This window comes from Pongo abelii, chromosome 1 (genome assembly GCF_028885655.2).
Source record: "Pongo abelii isolate AG06213 chromosome 1, NHGRI_mPonAbe1-v2.0_pri, whole genome shotgun sequence".
Lineage (NCBI taxonomy): Eukaryota > Metazoa > Chordata > Mammalia > Primates > Hominidae > Pongo > Pongo abelii.
In genome coordinates this window covers 216,352,351-216,371,890 of record NC_071985.2, presented here as the reverse complement: position 1 = coordinate 216,371,890, position 19,540 = coordinate 216,352,351, and the positions used below count along the sequence as shown (strand labels likewise).

Sequence of the window (19,540 nt, the reverse complement as noted above, 5' to 3'; positions counted from 1 at the left end):
CCCCCAGGCCCTCCGCTTTCCTCATCCTTACCCCTTCCTGGCATTTCCTGGATCCTAGTCTTGGAATGTCTCCTCACTCCAAGCCTTCTCCTCTTCCTTTCTCAACTCCCATCCCTTTTACCTCCAGCTGGTCTTTGCAGGCTGTGTGACCTTGGGCCAGTCACTTAGCATCTCTGAGCCTGTTTTCTTCGGAGTGACATCCCTTATTGTTTGTACCTGCGAAGCTGGCACCTTTATTTTTTCCATTTTATTTTATTTTATTTTTATTTTTGAGATGGAGTCTCGCTCTGTTGCCAAGGCTGGAGTGCAGTGACATGATCTCGGCTCACTACAACCTCCACCTCCCAGGTTCAAGTGATTCTCCTGCACTCCCCAGCCCCCCGAGTAGCTGGGATTATAGTTACGCACCACCCCATATTTTTAATGGAGACAAGGTTTTGCCACGTTGTCCAGGCTGGTCTCGAACTCCTGACCTCAGGTGATCTGCCCACCTCGGCCTCCCAAAGTGTTGGGATTACAGGCGTGAGCCATCTCACCCAGCCTAGGTTTTTATTTTATTTTATTTTTTTTTTGAGACAAGGTCTCGTTCTGTCACCCAGGCTAGGGTGCAGTGGTGTGACCGTGGCTCACTGCAATCTCAAACTCCTGGGCTCAAGTGATCCTCTGCCTTAGCCTCCCAAGTAGCTAGGATTACAGGCCTGAGCCACCACGCCCGGCCTTTTTTTTCCATTTTACATTGAGGAATTCCACAGTCCACAGAATGCGGACATGCTATGGGGAGAGGAGCAATGACTCACAACTTGGACTCTAAATTCAGGGCTGTATCTCTCAGGGATATTCTGGTCCCCAGCCCCTGTTTATCTCTTCTGTGAAGACCAGTGAGTGAAAGCTGTCCCTCTCCTCCAGCTTCCATTCCTGGCTGGGCAGAGCTCCACTTGGGAGAAGGCTGGTTCAGCCTGTGCCCTCAGCCTGGGCTCTCTGGGCGTGCCCCTCCCCAAGCAGTGACAGGGCATAAGGCACCCACTCGTGTGATTTCTGTGAATGAGGGAGAAGACAGGACACAGCCACATCATGTGTGATTCTAGACTCCTGAGAAAATGCCTGAGCCTGCTGAGGGGTTTGGGACATCAGCCATTGCCCTCCCTCAACCTCCAGCAGCCCAGCCAGCCCCGGGGAGAGGACGCAGGGGAAAGCTAAAGCCAGGGTTGCAAGCCAGGGGACTGGGGGTTGGAGCTGCCCCCTCGTATTGTCTCGCGCCCACACCTCCCATCTCAAGGAACCTCCTGTGGTCTTTTCCCCAGGGCAGTCTGCTCCTGGGCACCTGCTCTGTGCTGGGCTCTGGCACTCGGTGATGATACGGCCCATGGCCACAAGTGAGGAGCTTCCATCCTAGTCGGGGAGTTAAACAAATTTCAGGGTGTGGGTTTCAACAATTGCACACCTGACCCATTTTCTTCGTCAGGGAGGAGAGTGAAGGGAGGTGCCAGGGTCCTCTTAACCACAGGGCCCTGTGTCTTCTTTTGCCCAGTTCTGCCCACTCCTCCGTGCCTTTCAGATGCCATCTGTGACAGTAATGATCATGACGGCAGCCCTGGTTTTTTGTTTTTGTTTTTGTTTTTGTTTTTTTTGAGATGGAGTCTTGCTCTGTCGCCCAGGCTGGAGTGCAGTGGCACGATCTCGGCTCACTGCAACCTCCGCCTCCCAGGTTGAAGCAATTCCTCTGCCTCCACCACGCCCAGCTAATTTTTTGTATTTTTAGTAGAGATGGGGTTTCACTATGTAGGCCAGGCTGGTCTTGAACTCCTGACCTCAGCCTCCCAAAGTGCTGGGATTACAGGCATGAGCCACCGTGCCCGGCCGGCAGCCCTGTTTTAAGTGCTCATGGCACTATCTCAGTTAAACCTCACAACAAGCCTATGAGATGGGGACTACCATAATCCCCATTTGCAGACACACGGAGACACAGAGAGGTTGAGAGACTTTTCTGAAGTCACACAGGCCACAAATGCCAGAGCTGGGATTTGGACCCACGTCCACCTGGTTCTGAATTCTGTGAACCCAACCCTGTGACTGCCCAGGCTCTGGGACTCTTCTATGTTGCTGGGTAAGTGAGGGGTGAAGTGAAGGCAGGGCAGCAGATGAGCTTTGGAGTCAGACCCAGGCAGGGGCCAAGCACAGCTGTGCCCCATCACCCTCTGTGTGACCTCTTTGCATTTCAGCTCATTTTCTGTAAAATGGGGAGAAGAATAATCACTCCCCTATTAGCAGGCAGGGGCCATGGGGATGGAATCAGAGAATGGAGTAAAAACCCTCTGTAGACTCTGATGGACCTGCCCCGTGTGGACCCCACAAGGGCAAAGCCAAGGATGATTTGTCTCTGCTTTCCTGGTGCCCAGCGTGGGACCTGATGTACAGTAGCTACCCAGGAAGGTATGTTGAGGCAGAGCCACTGGCAGCGCTAATGGGAGCCCTGTGTGCCCCAGGGAAGCTGCTGGCCTTTAGCGCTGGAGCTCATGGGGTGGCGGCCAGTACCCTGGGACTCTCAGCCTCCAGGCAGATCCCTGGCTCCAGGCAGAATCGCCCACGGAGCTGGTCACCCCAGGGGATTTGCTGTGCCCTGCTGGCTGACCCTATGGCATTTCTTGTGGCTTCATTCCAGAACACCTAGCGGCTGGCACCTGTAGGGCTCCTGGCAGGCAGGATCCTGGCCAGGCGTGCAGGGGAGCCACAGGCTCAGCCAGCAGTGTCTGCTCTTCAGCCTTTTCATCCAATTCTGCCTAATTCTCCCCCTCCTGCCCCCACCACTCACCCAGCACAGTGCCCCAGCGACCCCCAAGAGCACATTGGCCCCCGCCCCCACCCACTCAGTTTCTGTCCCCAGGATCTGGCCATGTCCAAACGGCAGGATAGGACAGTGGACAGGGAAGCACTTCTCTGTGACTGCTGTATTTCTCTTCTCCCTAGAGACCAGGTGGTACATTTCTGAGCTGTTGACATAAGATTTGGCCTGTGGAGCCCCAGTGGGCCGAGGCTTCTGGGAAGCAAGTTGCAGCCACGCAAAAGGAAAAGCTTTCTAATTACCTGAACTGTCAAAGCAGAGAGGGGTGTGAGGTAGTGAGCTGTCTGTCTTGGGGAGTGGGCAGGCAGCTGGCCGGGATGACCTCCAAGGCCCGCCTCTGACCCAAGGCCTATCCTATGCAAGATGCTCCCTGGTCTCTTCTGTCATTTTAGGGCAGACAAGGACAAGAAGATCACAGGCACCAGCCCCGTGGCCTTGCTGCTGTAAGATGTGGGTGCATGGTGGGGCCAGGGGGCTGTGGCTTTCCTGCCTTGGTACCTCCCCCCTCCCTAGGCCTCTCTGGCCTGCTGCCAAAGAGCCATGCAGAGGAGCTCGAATTGCACACTCTCAACACATTCCTGTTTCCTTCTGACATCCCCGATCTTCTCCTCCTTCCAGTCCCCGACAAGGGCATGCTCAGGGCACACACGCATTCATTTTAATACCAGCCAGGATAGCTCCTCACTTTGCCATCTGTGCAGCCTGAGCAAAGTTACTTAACTTCTCTGAGATTTCTTCATCTGTGAAGTGGGGACGTAATGCAGAGTCCTCATTAATGAAAAGGAGCCAGGCTGGCAGGAGCAGGGAAAAGTAAAAAAAGAAATCTGATCAGCTCCTAGCCTGCCTTTCTCCATGGTCCAGGACACATCGCCCTCCTATGCAGATAACTCACAATCTTCCTGCGCCCAGCTTTCACCAGACCCCTGCAACTGAGCTCCCCGCGGCCTGGGCGTAATCAGTACTGCACAAAGCCCTCTTCAACAGACAGCATAAACATCGTCCTATAAAATCCCCAGCAAGTCTTTGTTTCTTTGCAGTTGGCTTCACCCCAGAGAGAGACTTCTTTCTTGAAAGCTGACCGTTGTGTCTCTGGCGATGTATTTTCCTACTTTCTGTAATCAATCTGCTCTTCTTTACATACAGCTGTCCTGGTAAATTCTTTTACTCCTGCATTACCGGCCGTCATTACCCTGTGACAAGTAACACCTACCTTGGTCGGGGAGCAGGAGTTGGAGTGAAGTCGAGACGAGATCATGGATAGCAAAAGCTAAGCATGTGCCTGGCACATGGCAGGTGCTTGAAAATGCAGGCTCTTTTCCTGCTCCACTAGAACCCATGGAACATGCTGCCTTATGCCATAACCAGTGGGTGAACCTGCACCTTACCACAGGAGGTGGGCAGGGGTGGAGAGTAGTTGGTTTTACACTCCTCATCCCACCCTCTGCATCTCCTTTTGTGAGATTCTCTAAGAATTCACCCCATTCTGCTCATAACCTCTCTATTGAACCTGATGCAACGGGCCCTGCTGTGGGCATGAGGTTGGTGGGCTTTGCAGGGTGAGTAGGAGGACGCTGCTCTGGGCGGCGCAGACAAGATGTGAAGTGGCCCCCAGGAAGGTCTGAACCAGGGCCATGGGGGCACAGAGGAAGCACATAGGTTTCTAGCTGGAGTGAGTTGGGCTGTCTGGGGATTCTGAGAAGAGTAATCATAACCATGGTGACAGCATCTAACGCTGAGAAGTCATCATCTCAGGGAATCCATCCAACAGCCTAGGAAGTAGTTCTTGGGATTATGTCCATTTTACAGCGGAGGAAAATCGAGGCAGTTGAGTGACCCAGTTTGAGGCCATACTCCACACAGAACCCACACTTCACTCCATGGAAGAGGTGGCATTTGAAGTGGGTCTTGAAGAATGCAAAAGACCCCCCTGCCCCCCGGCCCCGTGACTCGGCCAGCAGAGATGGGGGAGCAGCCTGGTGAGGGGCAGGCTCATCAGCATAACAGTGGAAACCATAATAATATAACAGTGATTACCAGGACACCTGACAGGGTGACTCCTGTAGTGGTAATGATTTTGGTCTTTTTTATTTGGAGGGGTGCTTTCAAATCCGTGACCTCACCTGACTGTGCATTTGGGGACATGCCAGTACTGCATATCTGGGGGTTTGTTAGGTCTGGGGGCTACATCATGAGACATCACCAAAGAGAAGCATCTTGCAGAGGATTATTAGATTCGGAGGAAGCTGGGAGCAGCTCCGGAAAGCTGGCGCGGCACAGCCCACTGCAGGGTGGCCTGGGGCTCCCCACAAGCTCCCACTCCTGCCTGTCACACCTCCCAAGGGCAGCCCTTCATCCATGGCCAGACCCACAGATCTGGGCACCTGAGAGATAAAGAAAGGCAGTGTAAGCCCCGTCTCCCAGACCCAGGGCAGGGAAGGGGGTAGGATGCCAAGGGAATGAGAATCAAAGGCAGCGCAGGGCTCACCTGGCATAACCTGCCTTGCTTGGGTGCCAGAGAGAATAAGCAGACCCCTCCTCCTGCCTCTTCCTGGTGGTCTTCAAAGCTCCTGCTGGGGTACCTGCCGGCTCTTCTGTAGCTGAAGCTGACCTGGATGGGGGTGATGGGAGCCAAGTCTTGAAGGCAGTGGGGCTGGGAACTAGAACAGGCCCCTCCCCATGCCTGTGGGAGTGGCCCTGGGCCTCAGACCTGCATAGCAGGTGTCTTCTGCAGGAAGCCACATTTCCCCCAAGGCCCGACCCCTCTAGGCACTGCCCACTCATCTGTTACTCACAGGGAAGTGAGACACTGAGACCAGGAGCCCAGCACCCCAGAGAGAGGTGAACAGAGGTGTGAGCTATTGAGCAAGTTTGGAGTGCGGAGGGAGCAGATCTAGACTACAGGAAGCTAGGCTGGGCTTGGAGGGTCTTGATAGCCCCAGAGGAATTGTACCTGTCATTTCTTCCCCCTTCCTTCATCATCATCATCATCATCATCATTTTCTACCAAGACTCCAAATACGGGGCTGTGACTTGGAGATGTCAACTTTTGCCCAAAGCTGGGGATTGGCTCCACAGAGTCCTGCTTCCCTTGAAAGGGCTGTATCTGCCACTGGTGGTCCCTGAGTGGGGTGGAGCAGGGGTCCCCCATGAGCTAGAAACCCTTCTGCTGCCAGCTGGGTGCCTTGGGCTTGTGGCTACTTGCTCTTGGAACTCATGGGCCAGGCCGACTGGATTCAATCATGACTCAGCCACCTCCCCGCTGGGCAGTCCCGAGAAAGCCACTCCACCATCCTGAGTCGCTGTGTCCTTGTCCAGAACGCGTTGATTGTGCCCCTGTTTCATGCCAGGCACTAAGCTGGATGCAGAGATGACAGCAGCGATGCAGACAGCATAAAACAGAAAAAAAATCTCTGCATTTTAGAGGGAGAGACTGCAATGAGCAGATATGTGCTCTGTCAGGTGGCTGGGAGGTGGCCGGTTCCATGGGCTGGAGTGAAGCTGGGGTTGGGGCACCAGACTCATGGTGTCATTTGTGTCACGCCATTTGCAACAGGCAAGAAGGGTACATCAGAAGGGCCTCGTATGCTACCCTGAGAGAAGGAAGTGAGGGGCTGGGCAGACCGCAGGGATCGGTGACAGGAACATTCAGGACAGAGAGAGCTGCAGCTCTGGCATGCTTGAGGAAGGACAGGGAAGAAGCAAGAGGGTGTGGGGAGGGAAAGCAATGGGTCAGGAAAGCCTGGGAGTCCACACAGGCTCTGGCGACAGCCTCTGAGCAGGAGGGATGCGATGGGACTTCTATTTTAAAAGGTCCCTCTGGCTGCTATGTTGAAGCTGGACTGTGGGGAGAGAGGGGAAGCAGGGCACTGGCCTATGATAAAAATCCACATGGAAGCAACTGGCGGCTTGGACAGGGTGTGAGCTGTGGCAGAGGTGGGCGCATTCAGGGTCTGCAGTTGCTATGAAGGTGGAGCTGATGGGATTTGCTGAGGGGCTGGCTGTGCGAGTGAGGGAACAAGATGAGGTGAGGCTGAATTGGAAGGTGGAGCTGCTATGGACAGACTTGTGGTGGGTTGGGCAGGAGCAGGTCTGAAAGGAGTGGGGAAGGAGTGGGCATGGGGAAGCAGGAGTTTGGCTTCGGACGTGTGAAATTTAAAATGCCTGGTAGGGCTGAGCGCAGTGGCTCAAGCCTGTAATCCCAGCACTTTGGGAGGCCGAGGCTGGCAGATCATTTGAGGTCGGGAATTCGAGACCAGCCTGGCCAACATGGCGAAACCCCGTCTCTACTAAAAATACAAAAATTAGCTGGCGTGGTGGTGAGCTCCTGTAATCCCAGCTACTTGGGAGGCTGAGACAGGGGAATTGCTTGAACCCAGGAGGCAGAGCTTGCAGTGAGCTGAGATCGTGCCTTTGCACTCCAGCCTGGGTGACAGAGCAAGACTTTGTCTCAAAAAATACAAAATAAATAAAATAAAATGCCTGGTAGACACCCAGGGAGAAACTCAAAAAACAAGAAGTCTGGGAGTTCTAACCATATTGATGTGGCAGGTGGAGAAAACCAAGGCAGTGGGTGTAGACAGAAGAAAGGAGGAGAGGAGAGAGGAGGGAGGGGAGGAGAGGAGGAGAGGGGAGGCTGAGCCCTAAGCCAGGTGCGCTGGGGCCAGCCACACTCTGAAGCGTACCAGTGTAGGGATTCTGCCCATTGCCGATGGTGCCTATTCCAATTACACATTTTAGAACTTGTTGGGGTGGGGCGGAACCACAGATGGGCTCAGGGTCTCCCTGGACCCACTGTAAGATGAATCTGAGCTGAAACTCCATGGATCACCTGGCCTCCATGAGCCCCTGCTCTGCCAGGTGGGCGGCAGTGATGTTTAGGGTCAGTTCAGGGTCAGTGTGCAGGAGAACTGGAAACGTATGATTACTTCCTTTTCCACAGCGACAGTCACCCTGGTAAAAAGTTGTATGTCCTCTTGGGGAAGGCTGGGAGAAAGTTGAACAGTGTAAGTTTGTGGCAATGTACCAGGGTCCTTCCTCAAGGAGATCTGATTGTTTATTTTTTAGGAAGGTTATGAGCCCCTTGTTAAACACAGCCACTATTTAAAATTAAATTATACACACAATTAAACAAATTATATTAAAAACAAAGGCAGTAATACTGAAAACTCATCACTGCTTAATTATTTTACTGCATTCTACCATTGTCCAGATATAGTGGAAATAGTGATGTCACGAGGTGCTATTATGCATCTCTTTGAAACTCTGAGTCCGATGATGTCGGGCTGGTAACTTGAAACTGGCCAGAGTGAGAGTATTTACACCACAGACATTGGTCAAGGCTACAGATCAGGGCTTCATTCATGGTTTCATTCAATGCCTAGAGTTCAGAAAGTGATGGAGACAGGTTAACAATGTCATTTAAATTTAAAAGTGTATTGTGTCTATAGCCATGACATTGTGGTTAGTACCAAAAATTGATGAAATATTCCTCCAGGATTATCTGATTCAGCAAAGAAGTTGCTCACATCCTAGATGAATGAATGAAGAGTGACATGCATCTTCATTGTTTCCCTTTCATCTTATTCGTGAACACAAACAAAAATATCAACCAGCGTTTACGTCACATATCAGATTTAGTGACAATAAACTTATGGAGGAAAGAATGAACAGATTGGGATGCAATTGCATTGGTCAAATCATGGTCAAATTGCAACCACAGGTTGGCTACAGTTGCAAGAGAGGGCATCTGGAGGAATCAATGGACTATATAGAATTTACAACACATTTTACAATAAAGAATAATATGTATTATATTATTATTTTTACATTATGTGCTACACACTATTTACATCAGTAAAATTTATAATAAATTTATATATACATATATATGCATAAGAACCCCCCCACTCCAGACAGCTGGTTGTTAAACATTTGCCAGCACACCACTGCCTGGAGTTAGGGGGTAAGGGGGGTGACACAGCAACGGCATTAGAGGAAAGGCCAGGGAGTCAGAGGAGAGCAAGCAGAGCCCATGTCCCAGCTGCCAAGTGGGAAAGTGTTTCAAAGACAGGTGATCATCTGGGCCAAGTGCCTCTGACAGGTCAACGAGGGGAAGAAGAGAAAAGACCCATTAGGTTTGGCAACAGTGGAGTTTCCTTGGTGTGGTGGGGAGGAAAGGCTGATTAGGGGCCGGTTGCAGAGGCAAAGAGAAGAAATAATTGGAGGTGTCAAGGGAGCAGAAGAAATGAGGAGGTCAAAGAGAATGAGTTTGGGGATGGGTGATATTCACCATGTCTGTGTGCTGGGTGCAAGCGAAGGGAGAAGGGGCAAGGCCGATGATGCCCTTGAGTAGGGGATGTGCCCCCAGGAGGGCTGGTCTTGAGCAAGAGCCCAAGCAGCTCACGCCTCATCCCAGGAGGGCAGGCATGGTCGTGGACTCAAAGGCAGGAGGGCTGGGAGATGAGGTGGTGGGAGAAAGGAGGTTGAAGGCTCTGAGTGACGAGGGGGAGGAGTAGGGAGGCTTCCGGGGATAGCAGAAGATAGGACATAGTCCTCTAGGACACTGAAAGAGAAAAGAGCCTGGAGCAATGCTGTAGGAGCACCGGGCATGTCACACATCCATTGAGGTCAGCAGTCATGAATCCAAGTAAACCATGGTCAGCTGCGTAGTGCAGGTGCAGAGAGGGTGGAGAGTTGGATCTGATTGTATAGCTGGAGCTCTGCCAGGCAGCTCAAGGTAGGGAAGGATGAGCAAAAGATTAGGGAGTGGAGCAAATGGGTGGCCGCAGCGGGGGACTATGGGATCTATGGGACTATGCTGGGGAAGGGAAGAGGGAACATGAGGGGTGAGGGACTGCAGTGGTGGGCGAGTAGAGAGGACTCAGCCTTCAAAGGTCAAGTGTCCCAGTGGGCTGAAGGCTTGGTTGCATTGGTGTGTTAGGAGTGAGCTGGAATATTGGGAAGTGGTGTCCGAGTGGGTTGCTAACAGGGGAGCTTGTAGTGGGTGCAGTTTTTTGGTAATGACATTCTATAGCACCTGCCCCAGGAAGGAGGGGACGAGGCCAAGTGGATGACAGGAGCATTGGATGAGAGGTCAAGGGGCTGAGGGACCAGGGTGCAGCACACCATCTACATCACCATTGAAGTAGAAACTGGTGACGGCAGCCGGCTGAGGAACATGGCAGGAGCTGGCACCCTCGAGATGAGGACAGAGCAACGGTGTGCAGGGGTGTCCCTGTAGATGGGCCGTGTAGCCTGGAAATGTCAATGCAAAGCTGGGGATTTACGGAGTGAAGAAAGATGATGATTTGGAAAGGACATTAAGGAGCATGAAGGACCCTTGCCCACCTCCAGGCACAGGGGCTGGAGGGAGTAAGGGGGAAGCAGTCACCATGGAGATGGCTGAAGGGGAGGCCATGCCTGCTGTTGGGGGCAGGCTTCCTTTACAGTACAAGATCAAGGAAACTGTCTGGGGTGGGACTGAGGATATCATGCAGATGATGGTGGCTGGGATTGAAAGGGAGTTGGGGAGGATGAGGAAGGGGGTCAGATGAGAGGATGAGAGTCCAGGAGACTTGGGGTTTCCATGGCAACTGATGTAAACGATGAAGAAAAGCAGGTAAGATGGGCGGACCCCCAAAAGTGCTGTGGAATGTGGTGATTGTAAGGCCAGGAGTGGGGGATGGGGGAGGTGGGTCTTGCCAGCAGCCTGCGGGGGCTCTGGGGCCTCTGCACGCTCCTGCCTTATCTGTAAAATGGGGATTATAATCTTTGCTTTGGGGGGTTGTGATGCGCATTAGGGAGCACCGAGTAGGACTCGTGATTGTTGGAATAAGGACTGTTGTCACCGCAGTCAATGGAGATAGTTTTTGGATGGGGCCAAGTGATCATGGCAGAGGTTGCGGAGGGGGTCTGGTTTCTCCAGAGGGCTGAATATTTGGGTGGTTTTTTAGGGGTCCAGGAAAGGATGAAGGCAGGAGAATATGCAGAGGGACCCCTTTTGCAGAGTGGCAGAAAGTGAGATTCAATCCATTCATTAACAAGTGTTTATTGAGCACCTACTATGGGCCAGACACTGTAATAGGTGCTAGGGATGCAGCTGTGAGCAAAACAGACAAAATTCCTCCAGCAGCATCTTTGTAGTCAGGTGGATGGCTGTAAGTGGACTTGACCTTGGGTGGCGTCCTGGTGGCTGATGGCTCTGCCATGGGGGATGACGTTGGAGAGCCCTGACATACAAAGGAAGAACAAGCACTAATGTGTAGTTCTCTCATTCAACCTCCCCTCCAGAGTGTGAGCGCCACGGGCCCAAGAGCCTCCTGGAACTCTGGGGATTAGTGCAGTGCCTGGCACAGAGAGGCCATAGTTCACCCACAGAGGCCCTGTTGGTTTTGCCACCCACAGAGGCCCTGTTGGTTTTGCTCTGGGTGCCCTGTAGCCTGAGTTTGCAGTGCATCCCCCTCTGATGCTGTGGGCCAGGAAGGCTGGCCCCAACCAGCTGTGGCTGGGAGCAGCTGGTGGTGTGAGGAGTAGGGTGGGGGCCCGGCAGATGAGTGCCCCAGGCTGGGGCCAAGGCAGATGGGAGGCTTCTCAACACCCATTTCTTGATCCCGGAGCTCTGGTGTATCAGGTGAATGTGGTGTATTGGGTGAGGGAAAGAAGTTGCACAGGTTGCTGGCATTAGTCAAGTTCTAGATCTCCACTCAAGAGCAGATGGGCTTGAATCCCCCTGCAGAGTGGCAGAAAGTGAGAATGCATCCCTTCATTCACACGTGTTTATTGAGCACCTACACCTACCATGTGCCAGGCACTGTTATAGGTGCTGGGGATGCAGCTGTGAACAAACCAGATAAAATTCCTGCCCTTGTGGAGCTGGCCTTCTAGCAAGAGAGATGGACAGTTGACTGGCATTGAGGTGGGAGAGTCGCTTGAACCCGGGAGGCGGAGGTTGCAGTGAGCAGAGATCGCACCACTGTACTCCAACCTGGGCGACAGAGCGAGACTCTGTCTCAAAAAAAAAAAAAAAAAAAAAAGAATCAAGAATCAGAGCAGGGGAAGGGAGATGGGGGATCAGTCGGGGGGAAAGATGGACAAGGTGCAGCATTAAATGGAGTGATTGGGTGGGGTCAGGGGCTTGCCGAGAAGGTGACATTTAGGCAGAGCCCTGAAGAGGGTGAGGGAGGGAGCCTTGTGGACATCTTGGGGAGGAGCAGTCGATGCAGCAGGAGCAGGCAGTGCCAGGACAGCCTTGGCATCTTCATGGCACAACAGGAAGGCCAGCGTGGCTGGAGCTAAGTGAGCGAGGGGAAACGTAGTAGGGAGGAGGCAGTCAGCAAGGTGGCAGGGGCGCATCAGAAGGGCCTCTTATGCTACTCAGGAGGATTCTGCCTTTTACTGAGTTTGATGGAAACCACTGCTTTCGAGCAAAGGAACAACACACTCTGCTGTGTGCAAAACAGACTGGAGGGGCCCAGGTGGGACCATGGACCCATGAGAAAGCTGCTCAGTGATCCAGGCGAGGGGTGATGGTGGCTTGGGCCACAGTGATGTCAGTGGAGGTGGTGAGAGGTGGTGGGTTAGTGGATTTCCTGTTGAGCTGGAGAGTTTGGAAGTGTCAGATCTGGAAGGGACTCGGGTGTGGGCTGGGGGTGTCCAAGCATTTGCCATTTATGCCCTGGCTTCCTGATGCCCAGCCCAGGTTGGTCTCCTGGCCAGTGGCACTGCCCTGTGCCTCCCCGGCCTGGCTGTTGAGGGGTGCCATTTGAACGGCCTGGCAGCCCCAGGCCCCCACCCCACTGTGGCCACTCCCCTGAGCACTGGGTCTCTTCCCATCTCCCTTCTCTGCCAGTGATGTGCCCAAGGGTGCCAACAGCTTCAGGGTCTCTGGAAGCTCCGGGGTGGAGGCCTTCATGGTCTACAACCGCACACATGTGACAGAGCCCATGGGCAAGGCCCGTTGGCCGCTGGACACTGATGCAGACATGGTCGTATCTGTGGGCACAGCCAGTAAGGAATTAAAGGACTTCAAGGTAAGAGGCCACTTTCTCATAGAAAAGGGTTGGATCTCTCCACCCCCACCCAAGGTAAGAGCCCCACCATGGCAATTCCCATTCCAAAGCTCCCCACTTAACCAAACCTCACAAAGCTTATCACAGTACATACACAAAACGTATCCTGATACAATGCCACAGACGCCCCAAACAAGCAAACCTCCACCACCACCCCAGTATCACACATGTACACATGAGTACTCCCACAAAACACAAGCTCTCCTAGTCACCCCCTCAGATTCACAGACAACTTCACATTAATCCCTGTATTCAGGCCACACATGGACCCAGCAAGATGCCCCAGTGCTCTTGTGTGGGCAGGACCGCACAACAACAACTGGTGCAGGTGCACACACACACGTCCACTCCTTTGTGTGCACGGATCTCCCACGCCTAAGCCAACCTTCTCTCTCATCACCTGCCAGAAGCTCAGATGAGTCCCTCCTCACTCGCCCCAGCCCCCGGCACCCATGGCATACAGTGATCCACCAAATCCTAGACATCCAAATCTCCCCGACAGGGAAAAGGCAGGGATGAAGCAGCTGTTGAGAGAGGGGCTCAGGAGCCCACCGTGGGCTCAGATCCCACCTCCTCTGCTTGCTAGCTGAGGGACTGCTGGGACTGCAGCAGTCCCAGCTGGGACTGCTGGGACTGCTGGGACTGTCGACTGGGGCCATCCCAGGGGCTCACTGGGATGACCCAGCTGGAGGGCTTGGCATGGATTCTGGACCACTCTAAAAGCTCCAGGACCACTGACTGTGGTGATGGAGTGGGGGTTCTCATTCCCATTTTATTGAGGAAGTAGCCGAGGCTTAGAGGAACTGAGAGACTTGCCTAAATTGATGGAGTTGGCTGCTCCTCCCTCATCTGCCAGCTGCTCCTGCTGGGAGCTGCCCCACCTTTCTCATCCCTCCACCCTGCCCCCACCCTCCTTGTTCCTCACACCTGCTCTGGGAACTAGGGTGGGCTCCACAGCCACTTGGTGAAGAATGTAGCTCCGAATCCCAGCTGGGAGCCCTTGAGTCTTGGGACTTCAGAGACTGGGGGGGTCTCCATGCCTCCTGTGCCTCTAAGTAGGGCTGTCAGGATGTGTCCCCCATCACCTCTGCCCGCACCATCTCTGAAGGTGATGGTCGTGCAGGCTTAGGGCTATGTTCTGCAGGTGAGGGTCTCCTACTTTGGGGAGCAGGAAGACCAAGCCCTGGGCCACAGCGTGCTTTACCTCACTGGCGTCGGTAAGTAGCAGCTCCCTGGCTGCCCGTCTATCCCTTCACCCCTCCAGGTTGACTGTTTGAGGGTCTTAGTGGATTCCTTGGAGTGGAAGACCCATGGCCAGCTTCCTCCATCACTGAGGGGCTTGGATTCCTCAGGGACCTTCTGTCCACTCTGGAACCACAGGGATTGAGACCCAGCAGTCCTTAGGACCACAAGGATCTAGAGACTTCACTGCCCAGTGAACAACAGCTAGACCCACAATAAGCCTCCTTCATCCAGAGTCCAACATATACCCTCATTAGATCTCCAAGACGCAGCACAGAACGTGCCCCCTTCAGCCAGGGCCCAGGGCGATGGAATGACAGAACCCAGCCCCTACAACCTCAGGCCTGTCCCCAGTTCCCAGAGTTTGGGGTCACCAGCATGTGATCTAGAACCCCAAAGCCACCAAGAGCTAGCAGGTGGACATGCACAGGCAAGCAAGTGATTCAAGAGCCAAAGGCTTGGGTCCCTCCAACTCCCAGAACCACATGGCAAGCCACAAGGGTCTCCCAAGTGTGGGGTCTGACCCCCAGGCAGGGCATCCCAGTCCTCATGGGCTTGGGGAGGGGGTCAGAGTTTGCCCAACCTGGACTTTAGGGGTGTGAAGATGGGGCTGGATGACCCCCTGGTAGCCCCTCTCCATCTCTTTGCAGATATTTCCCTTGAGGTTGACACAAGCCGCACAGGCAAGGTGAAGAGAAGCCAAGGGGACAAGGTGAGACCCTCCCGGGCACCCCAAGACTGCGGGGTTGAAAGGCAAACTTGGGGTGGTCCCGGGTGGATTGTGCTCTCCCTCCAGAAGAATGATGGATCCTCAGGGTCTGTAGTATCCAACCATGTAGGGAACCCATCTGGGACAGCCAAATTGGCATGAGTGGACATTAACCTACACCCTGTAACCAACATGCTGTGAGGACGTTAACCTACACCCTGTAACTGACATGCTGTGTGACTGCTGGAAAACAGCTTACCCTCTCTGGGTCTCTCTTGTGCCACTTTGAAATTGGGATTGGTTCTTTTGTTGCTGCCTTTTTTATTTTGAGGGCTCTATTTGGACCCCTACACATGTGGGAGTGCTTCCTAAAAGGTTGAGTGATGGAAGGCAAGGAGAAGACAAGCCTTCAGGTAGAGGAGGCTATGGTGGTCAGCCCCAGGTAACACCTGAAGAGTAAAAAGGACAGAGTGGGCTCAGGGCATCACCCCACAGGAAGTATCTGGAAGCTGTCCTGGGAGGGGTAGAAGGTACAATTTGAAGGTAAAGACTCCAGAGAGGCAGCCTGGATCACAAGGCTTTGAGGACAAGGTGGGCAGGGCTGCCATGGATGGCTGTGCTGGTTGTTCACTGCACAAGAGTGCTTGGGTGTGGTGGCAACTATGATACAAATCATGTCTGGGGCCCTGCTGCAAAGTGGCATCTACCCAGACGGTGGGCAAGAGTGCCATAAAGGCTAACAGTGGCCCTGTGCAACCCCAAGAACCTGGGTTTGAAGGCCAGCTATGCGGCTTGGGACTCACCTCTCAGAACCTCCCTGCACCCTTCTGTGAAATGGGGAAAGTGAGGCCTGCCTTATGGGTCTGGTGGGGAGGTGTGTTGGGGACAGCAGCAACCACAGAGGCAGGGAGAACTCCAGCCATCTTTCCCGCCTCGGCTCAGACCTCAGCTTGCAGAGCCTGCAGGACTGCAGGCAGATGCCAGAGATATCTATGGGACAGGTCCCAGGAGAGTGCTGGGATGGGGAGGGTCTCCCAAAGATTCTCCAGATCCCAACCCTCATCAAGGTCATGGCAGGCAGCCTCTGCCCATCCCCACCCTACAGGCAGAGCTAAAGCTTAGCCAGCTTTTGAGGGCCATTTCTGGTTGTGGTAACAACACCTTTGCTTCTCCAGTGTGATGGCTGGATAGAGCCATTGTGTATGGTTGTGCAGGTTGTTCACTGCACAAGGAAGAGGTGGGTCTAGAGCCTTATCTGGAACTCCATTCCTCAAATAATCCTTTTTAAAATCTTTAAGCAAACCAAAAATATGAAAATCTACAATCTAACAAAGTAGCCCGCCCTGGCCATGTCTAGAACCCCTTCTTGGAGCCTCCTGGGTCCCACTGATCCCAAGGCATCTTATTTTGCCACAGAAAACCTGGCGCTGGGGCCCTGAGGGCTATGGGGCTATCTTGCTGGTGAACTGTGACCGGGACAATCACAGGTCCACGGAGCCTGACTTCACCCACAGCTGGCTGATGTCGCTGGCTGGTGAGTGACACAAGATGTTGTCTGGGGATTGGGGAAGGGGGATGGGAGGGGATCCTGTTGGTGGGGTGGAGAAAGGGTGATCTCAAGGGGGCCACTCTCTCCAGATCTGCAGGACATGTCCCCAATGCTGCTGAGCTGCAATGGCCCCGACAAGCTCTTCGACAGCCACAAGCTTGTCTTGAACGTGCCCTTTTCTGATTCCAAAAGAGTGAGGGTCTTCTGTGCCCGGGGTGAGTGACCTGACGGGGCCTTGTCCTCCCGGCTCCATCCATGTCTATCCTCTCCTCCCCCATCTCTCTCTCTCTTTTTTTCCGTCACCTTTTTGTAATTCTCATTACAACTTACAAACAACCACTCCATCAGTACCAAATATAGTCCTCAAGGAGGAGGTTCAATGACAACGAGTTCCATTTTATGGAGAGGAAAACTGAGGCTCAGATGCAGGAATTCACTGTGGCACAACCATCTGGGGTGGAGCAGGCATTCCAACCCAGGTGTCTTGGGTGCACCAAAGCTCCTCCTTTTACCATTGCCCCACCCCCGTTCCCTCCTCTGGTCAATCAGCGTGGACTGAACTGCATGCCAAGCACTGTCCAGGCAGGGAGGGCGTGAGAACCAGTGAGGCTGAGGCCCAGGCCCTGCCTCTGGCCCCAGAACCCGACTTTCTCACCAGAGTTTTTATTAATCAGCCTGTGGCTTTAAAAAATATGGCCAAGGCTGGGCGCAATGACTCACGTCTGTAATCCCAGTACTTTGGGAGGCGGATTACCTGAGGTCAGGAGTTCAAGAGCAGCCTGGCTAACACAGTGAAACCCTGTCTCTATTAAAAATACAAAAATTAGGCCAGGCACGGTGGCTCACACCTGTAATCCCAGCACTTTGAGAGGCCGAGGAGGGTGGATCACAAGGTCAGGAGATCGAGAACATCCTGGCTAACATGGAGAAAACCCGTTTCCACTAAAAAATACAAAAAAATTAGCCAGGTGTGGTGGCAGGTGCCTGTAGTCCCAGCTACTCGGGAGGTTAAGGCAGGAGGTGGAGCTTGCAGTGAGCTGAGATCACACCACTGCACTCCAGCCTGGGCGACAGAGTGAGACTCTGTCTTAAAAAAAAAAAAAAATTAGCTGGGTGTGGTGACTCATGCCTGTAGTCCCAGCTACTCGGGAGGCTGAGGCAGGAGAATCACTCAAACCCAGGAGGCAGAGGTTGCAGTGAACCAAGATCATGCCACTGCACTCCAGCCTGGGTGAGTGAACCAAGATCATGCCACTGCACTCCAGCCTGGGTGAGTGAACCAAGATCATGCCACTGCACTCCAGCCTGGGTGACAGTGCAAGACTTCGTCTCAAAAAAAAAAAAAATTTGTCGGGCCCAGTGGCTCATGCCTGTAATTCCAGCACTTTGGGAGGCCAAGGCGGGAGGATCACTTGAGCCCAGGAGTTTGAGACCAGCCTGGGCAACGTGGCAAAACCTTGTCTCTACAAAACATACAAAAAAAATTAGCCTGTAGTCCCAGCTACTCTGGAGGCAGAAGTGGGAGGATCACTTGAGCCCAGGAAGTCAAGGCTGCAGGAAGCCGTGTTCATGCCACTGTACTCCAGCCTGGGAGACAGAGTGAGACCCAGTCTCAAATAAATAAATAAATAAATAAATAAATAAATAAATAAATAACCACTCCTTAACCCCAGACTGCTCTTACTTGTTTTTACAAACAGCAACAGGCTTCTACCCCTTCCTGATTCCCCTTCACCCTTCGCTGTTCAAACTGACCCAGAACTTGTTGTTCCAGCTAAATGAGCCTGGCAGGAGCCAGAATGTTCCCTCCCATGCACCAGTGGTGGATGTTTAGGCAGAGGACTCAGCTTAAAAGCACTTAGTGTGACACCAGGGCGTAAGCAAAGTCTCGACAAGTGAATGGACAGCCTCTCTTGCTGTGTGCAGCCACTGATGTGCTTTCTGTATCTCTGAAATTCCCTCTCTGAATATTTCATATAAATGGAACCATACAATAGGCTTCTTTTAGTTAGCATAATGTCTTCAAGGTTCATCCATGGTGTAGCATGAATCAGTGCTTCATTACTTTTCTTATGTTTTAGAGACAGGATCTCACTCTGTTGTCCAGGCTGGCGTGCAGTGATGCTATCACGGCTCACTGCGGCCTTGAACTCCCGGGCTCAAGGGATACTCCCACCTCAGCCTCCCGAGTAGCTGGGACTACAGACATGTGCCACCATGCCTGGCTATTTTAAAAAATTTTTCGTAGAGATGGGGTCTCGCTATGTTGCCCAGGCGGGTCTCAAGTTATCCTCTCACCTTGGCCTCCCAAAGTGCTGGGATTATAGACATGAGCCACCATACCTGTCTGGTCATTACTTTTTATGAATTAGTAATATTCCATCTTATGAATATATTACATTTTGCATATCTATTTATCCATGGGTAGTTTTCACCTTTTGTGCCAGGTGCTTCTCTCTCTTTATTTAGTTTAAAGTTTATATTGGCCTCTTGAGAAAATGTTAGCCATTTTACAGATAAGAAACTGAGGCTCAGAGAGGTTGAGTCATTGAGCTAAGGCCACGCAGCTTGCACATGGCAGAGCCAGAGAGGAACCCAAGCTGCTCTAACCACAAAGGGGGCTCTGTCCTGGATTCCTGGGTTTGCAGCCCCTTACCCCTGTCTCCTCGCTAGCCCCTGGCTCTTGTTCTTCCTAGGTGGGAATTCTCTCTCGGACTACAAGCAGGTGCTGGGGCCCCAGTGTTTGTCCTATGAAGTTGAGCGGCAGCTGGGCGAGCAGGAGATCAAGTTCTATGTGGAGGGGCTGACCTTCCCCGATGCCGATTTCCTGGGGCTGGTTTCCCTCAGTGTCAGCCTGGTGGACCCGGGGGTGTGTACAGCCCTGGGGGATGGGCATGGAGGCTGAGGGGTTTGGGGGCCCAGTTTGGAGCCTCCAGGGCTGGGCAGGCTGGGGGCTGGGGGAGCTTGAGGCAGGCTAGGGGTCCCTGCAGGGCCCACCAAGTCCTCATTTTCCCCTCAGACCCTGCCCGAGGTGACCCTCTTCACAGACACTGTGGGCTTCCGCATGGCGCCCTGGATCATGACACCCAACACTCAGCCTCCTGAGGAGCTGTATGTGTGCAGGTGACGCTCCC

At 53.1% G+C, this 19,540-nt stretch overlaps 1 protein-coding gene across 1 annotated transcript in view; it reads left to right on the top strand.

Moving 5' to 3' along the window:
• PADI1 (peptidyl arginine deiminase 1) overlaps positions 1–19,540 on the top strand; it is a 40,079-nt gene that overhangs the window by 4,283 nt on the left and 16,256 nt on the right. The window contains exons 2-8 of the mRNA XM_002811406.5: positions 12,687–12,867; positions 14,051–14,123; positions 14,799–14,860; positions 16,274–16,391; positions 16,496–16,621; positions 19,103–19,275; positions 19,426–19,529. Of these exons, the coding sequence (XP_002811452.1) occupies positions 12,687–12,867; positions 14,051–14,123; positions 14,799–14,860; positions 16,274–16,391; positions 16,496–16,621; positions 19,103–19,275; positions 19,426–19,529 (837 nt within the window). The remainder of the gene's footprint in view (positions 1–12,686; positions 12,868–14,050; positions 14,124–14,798; positions 14,861–16,273; positions 16,392–16,495; positions 16,622–19,102; positions 19,276–19,425; positions 19,530–19,540) is intronic.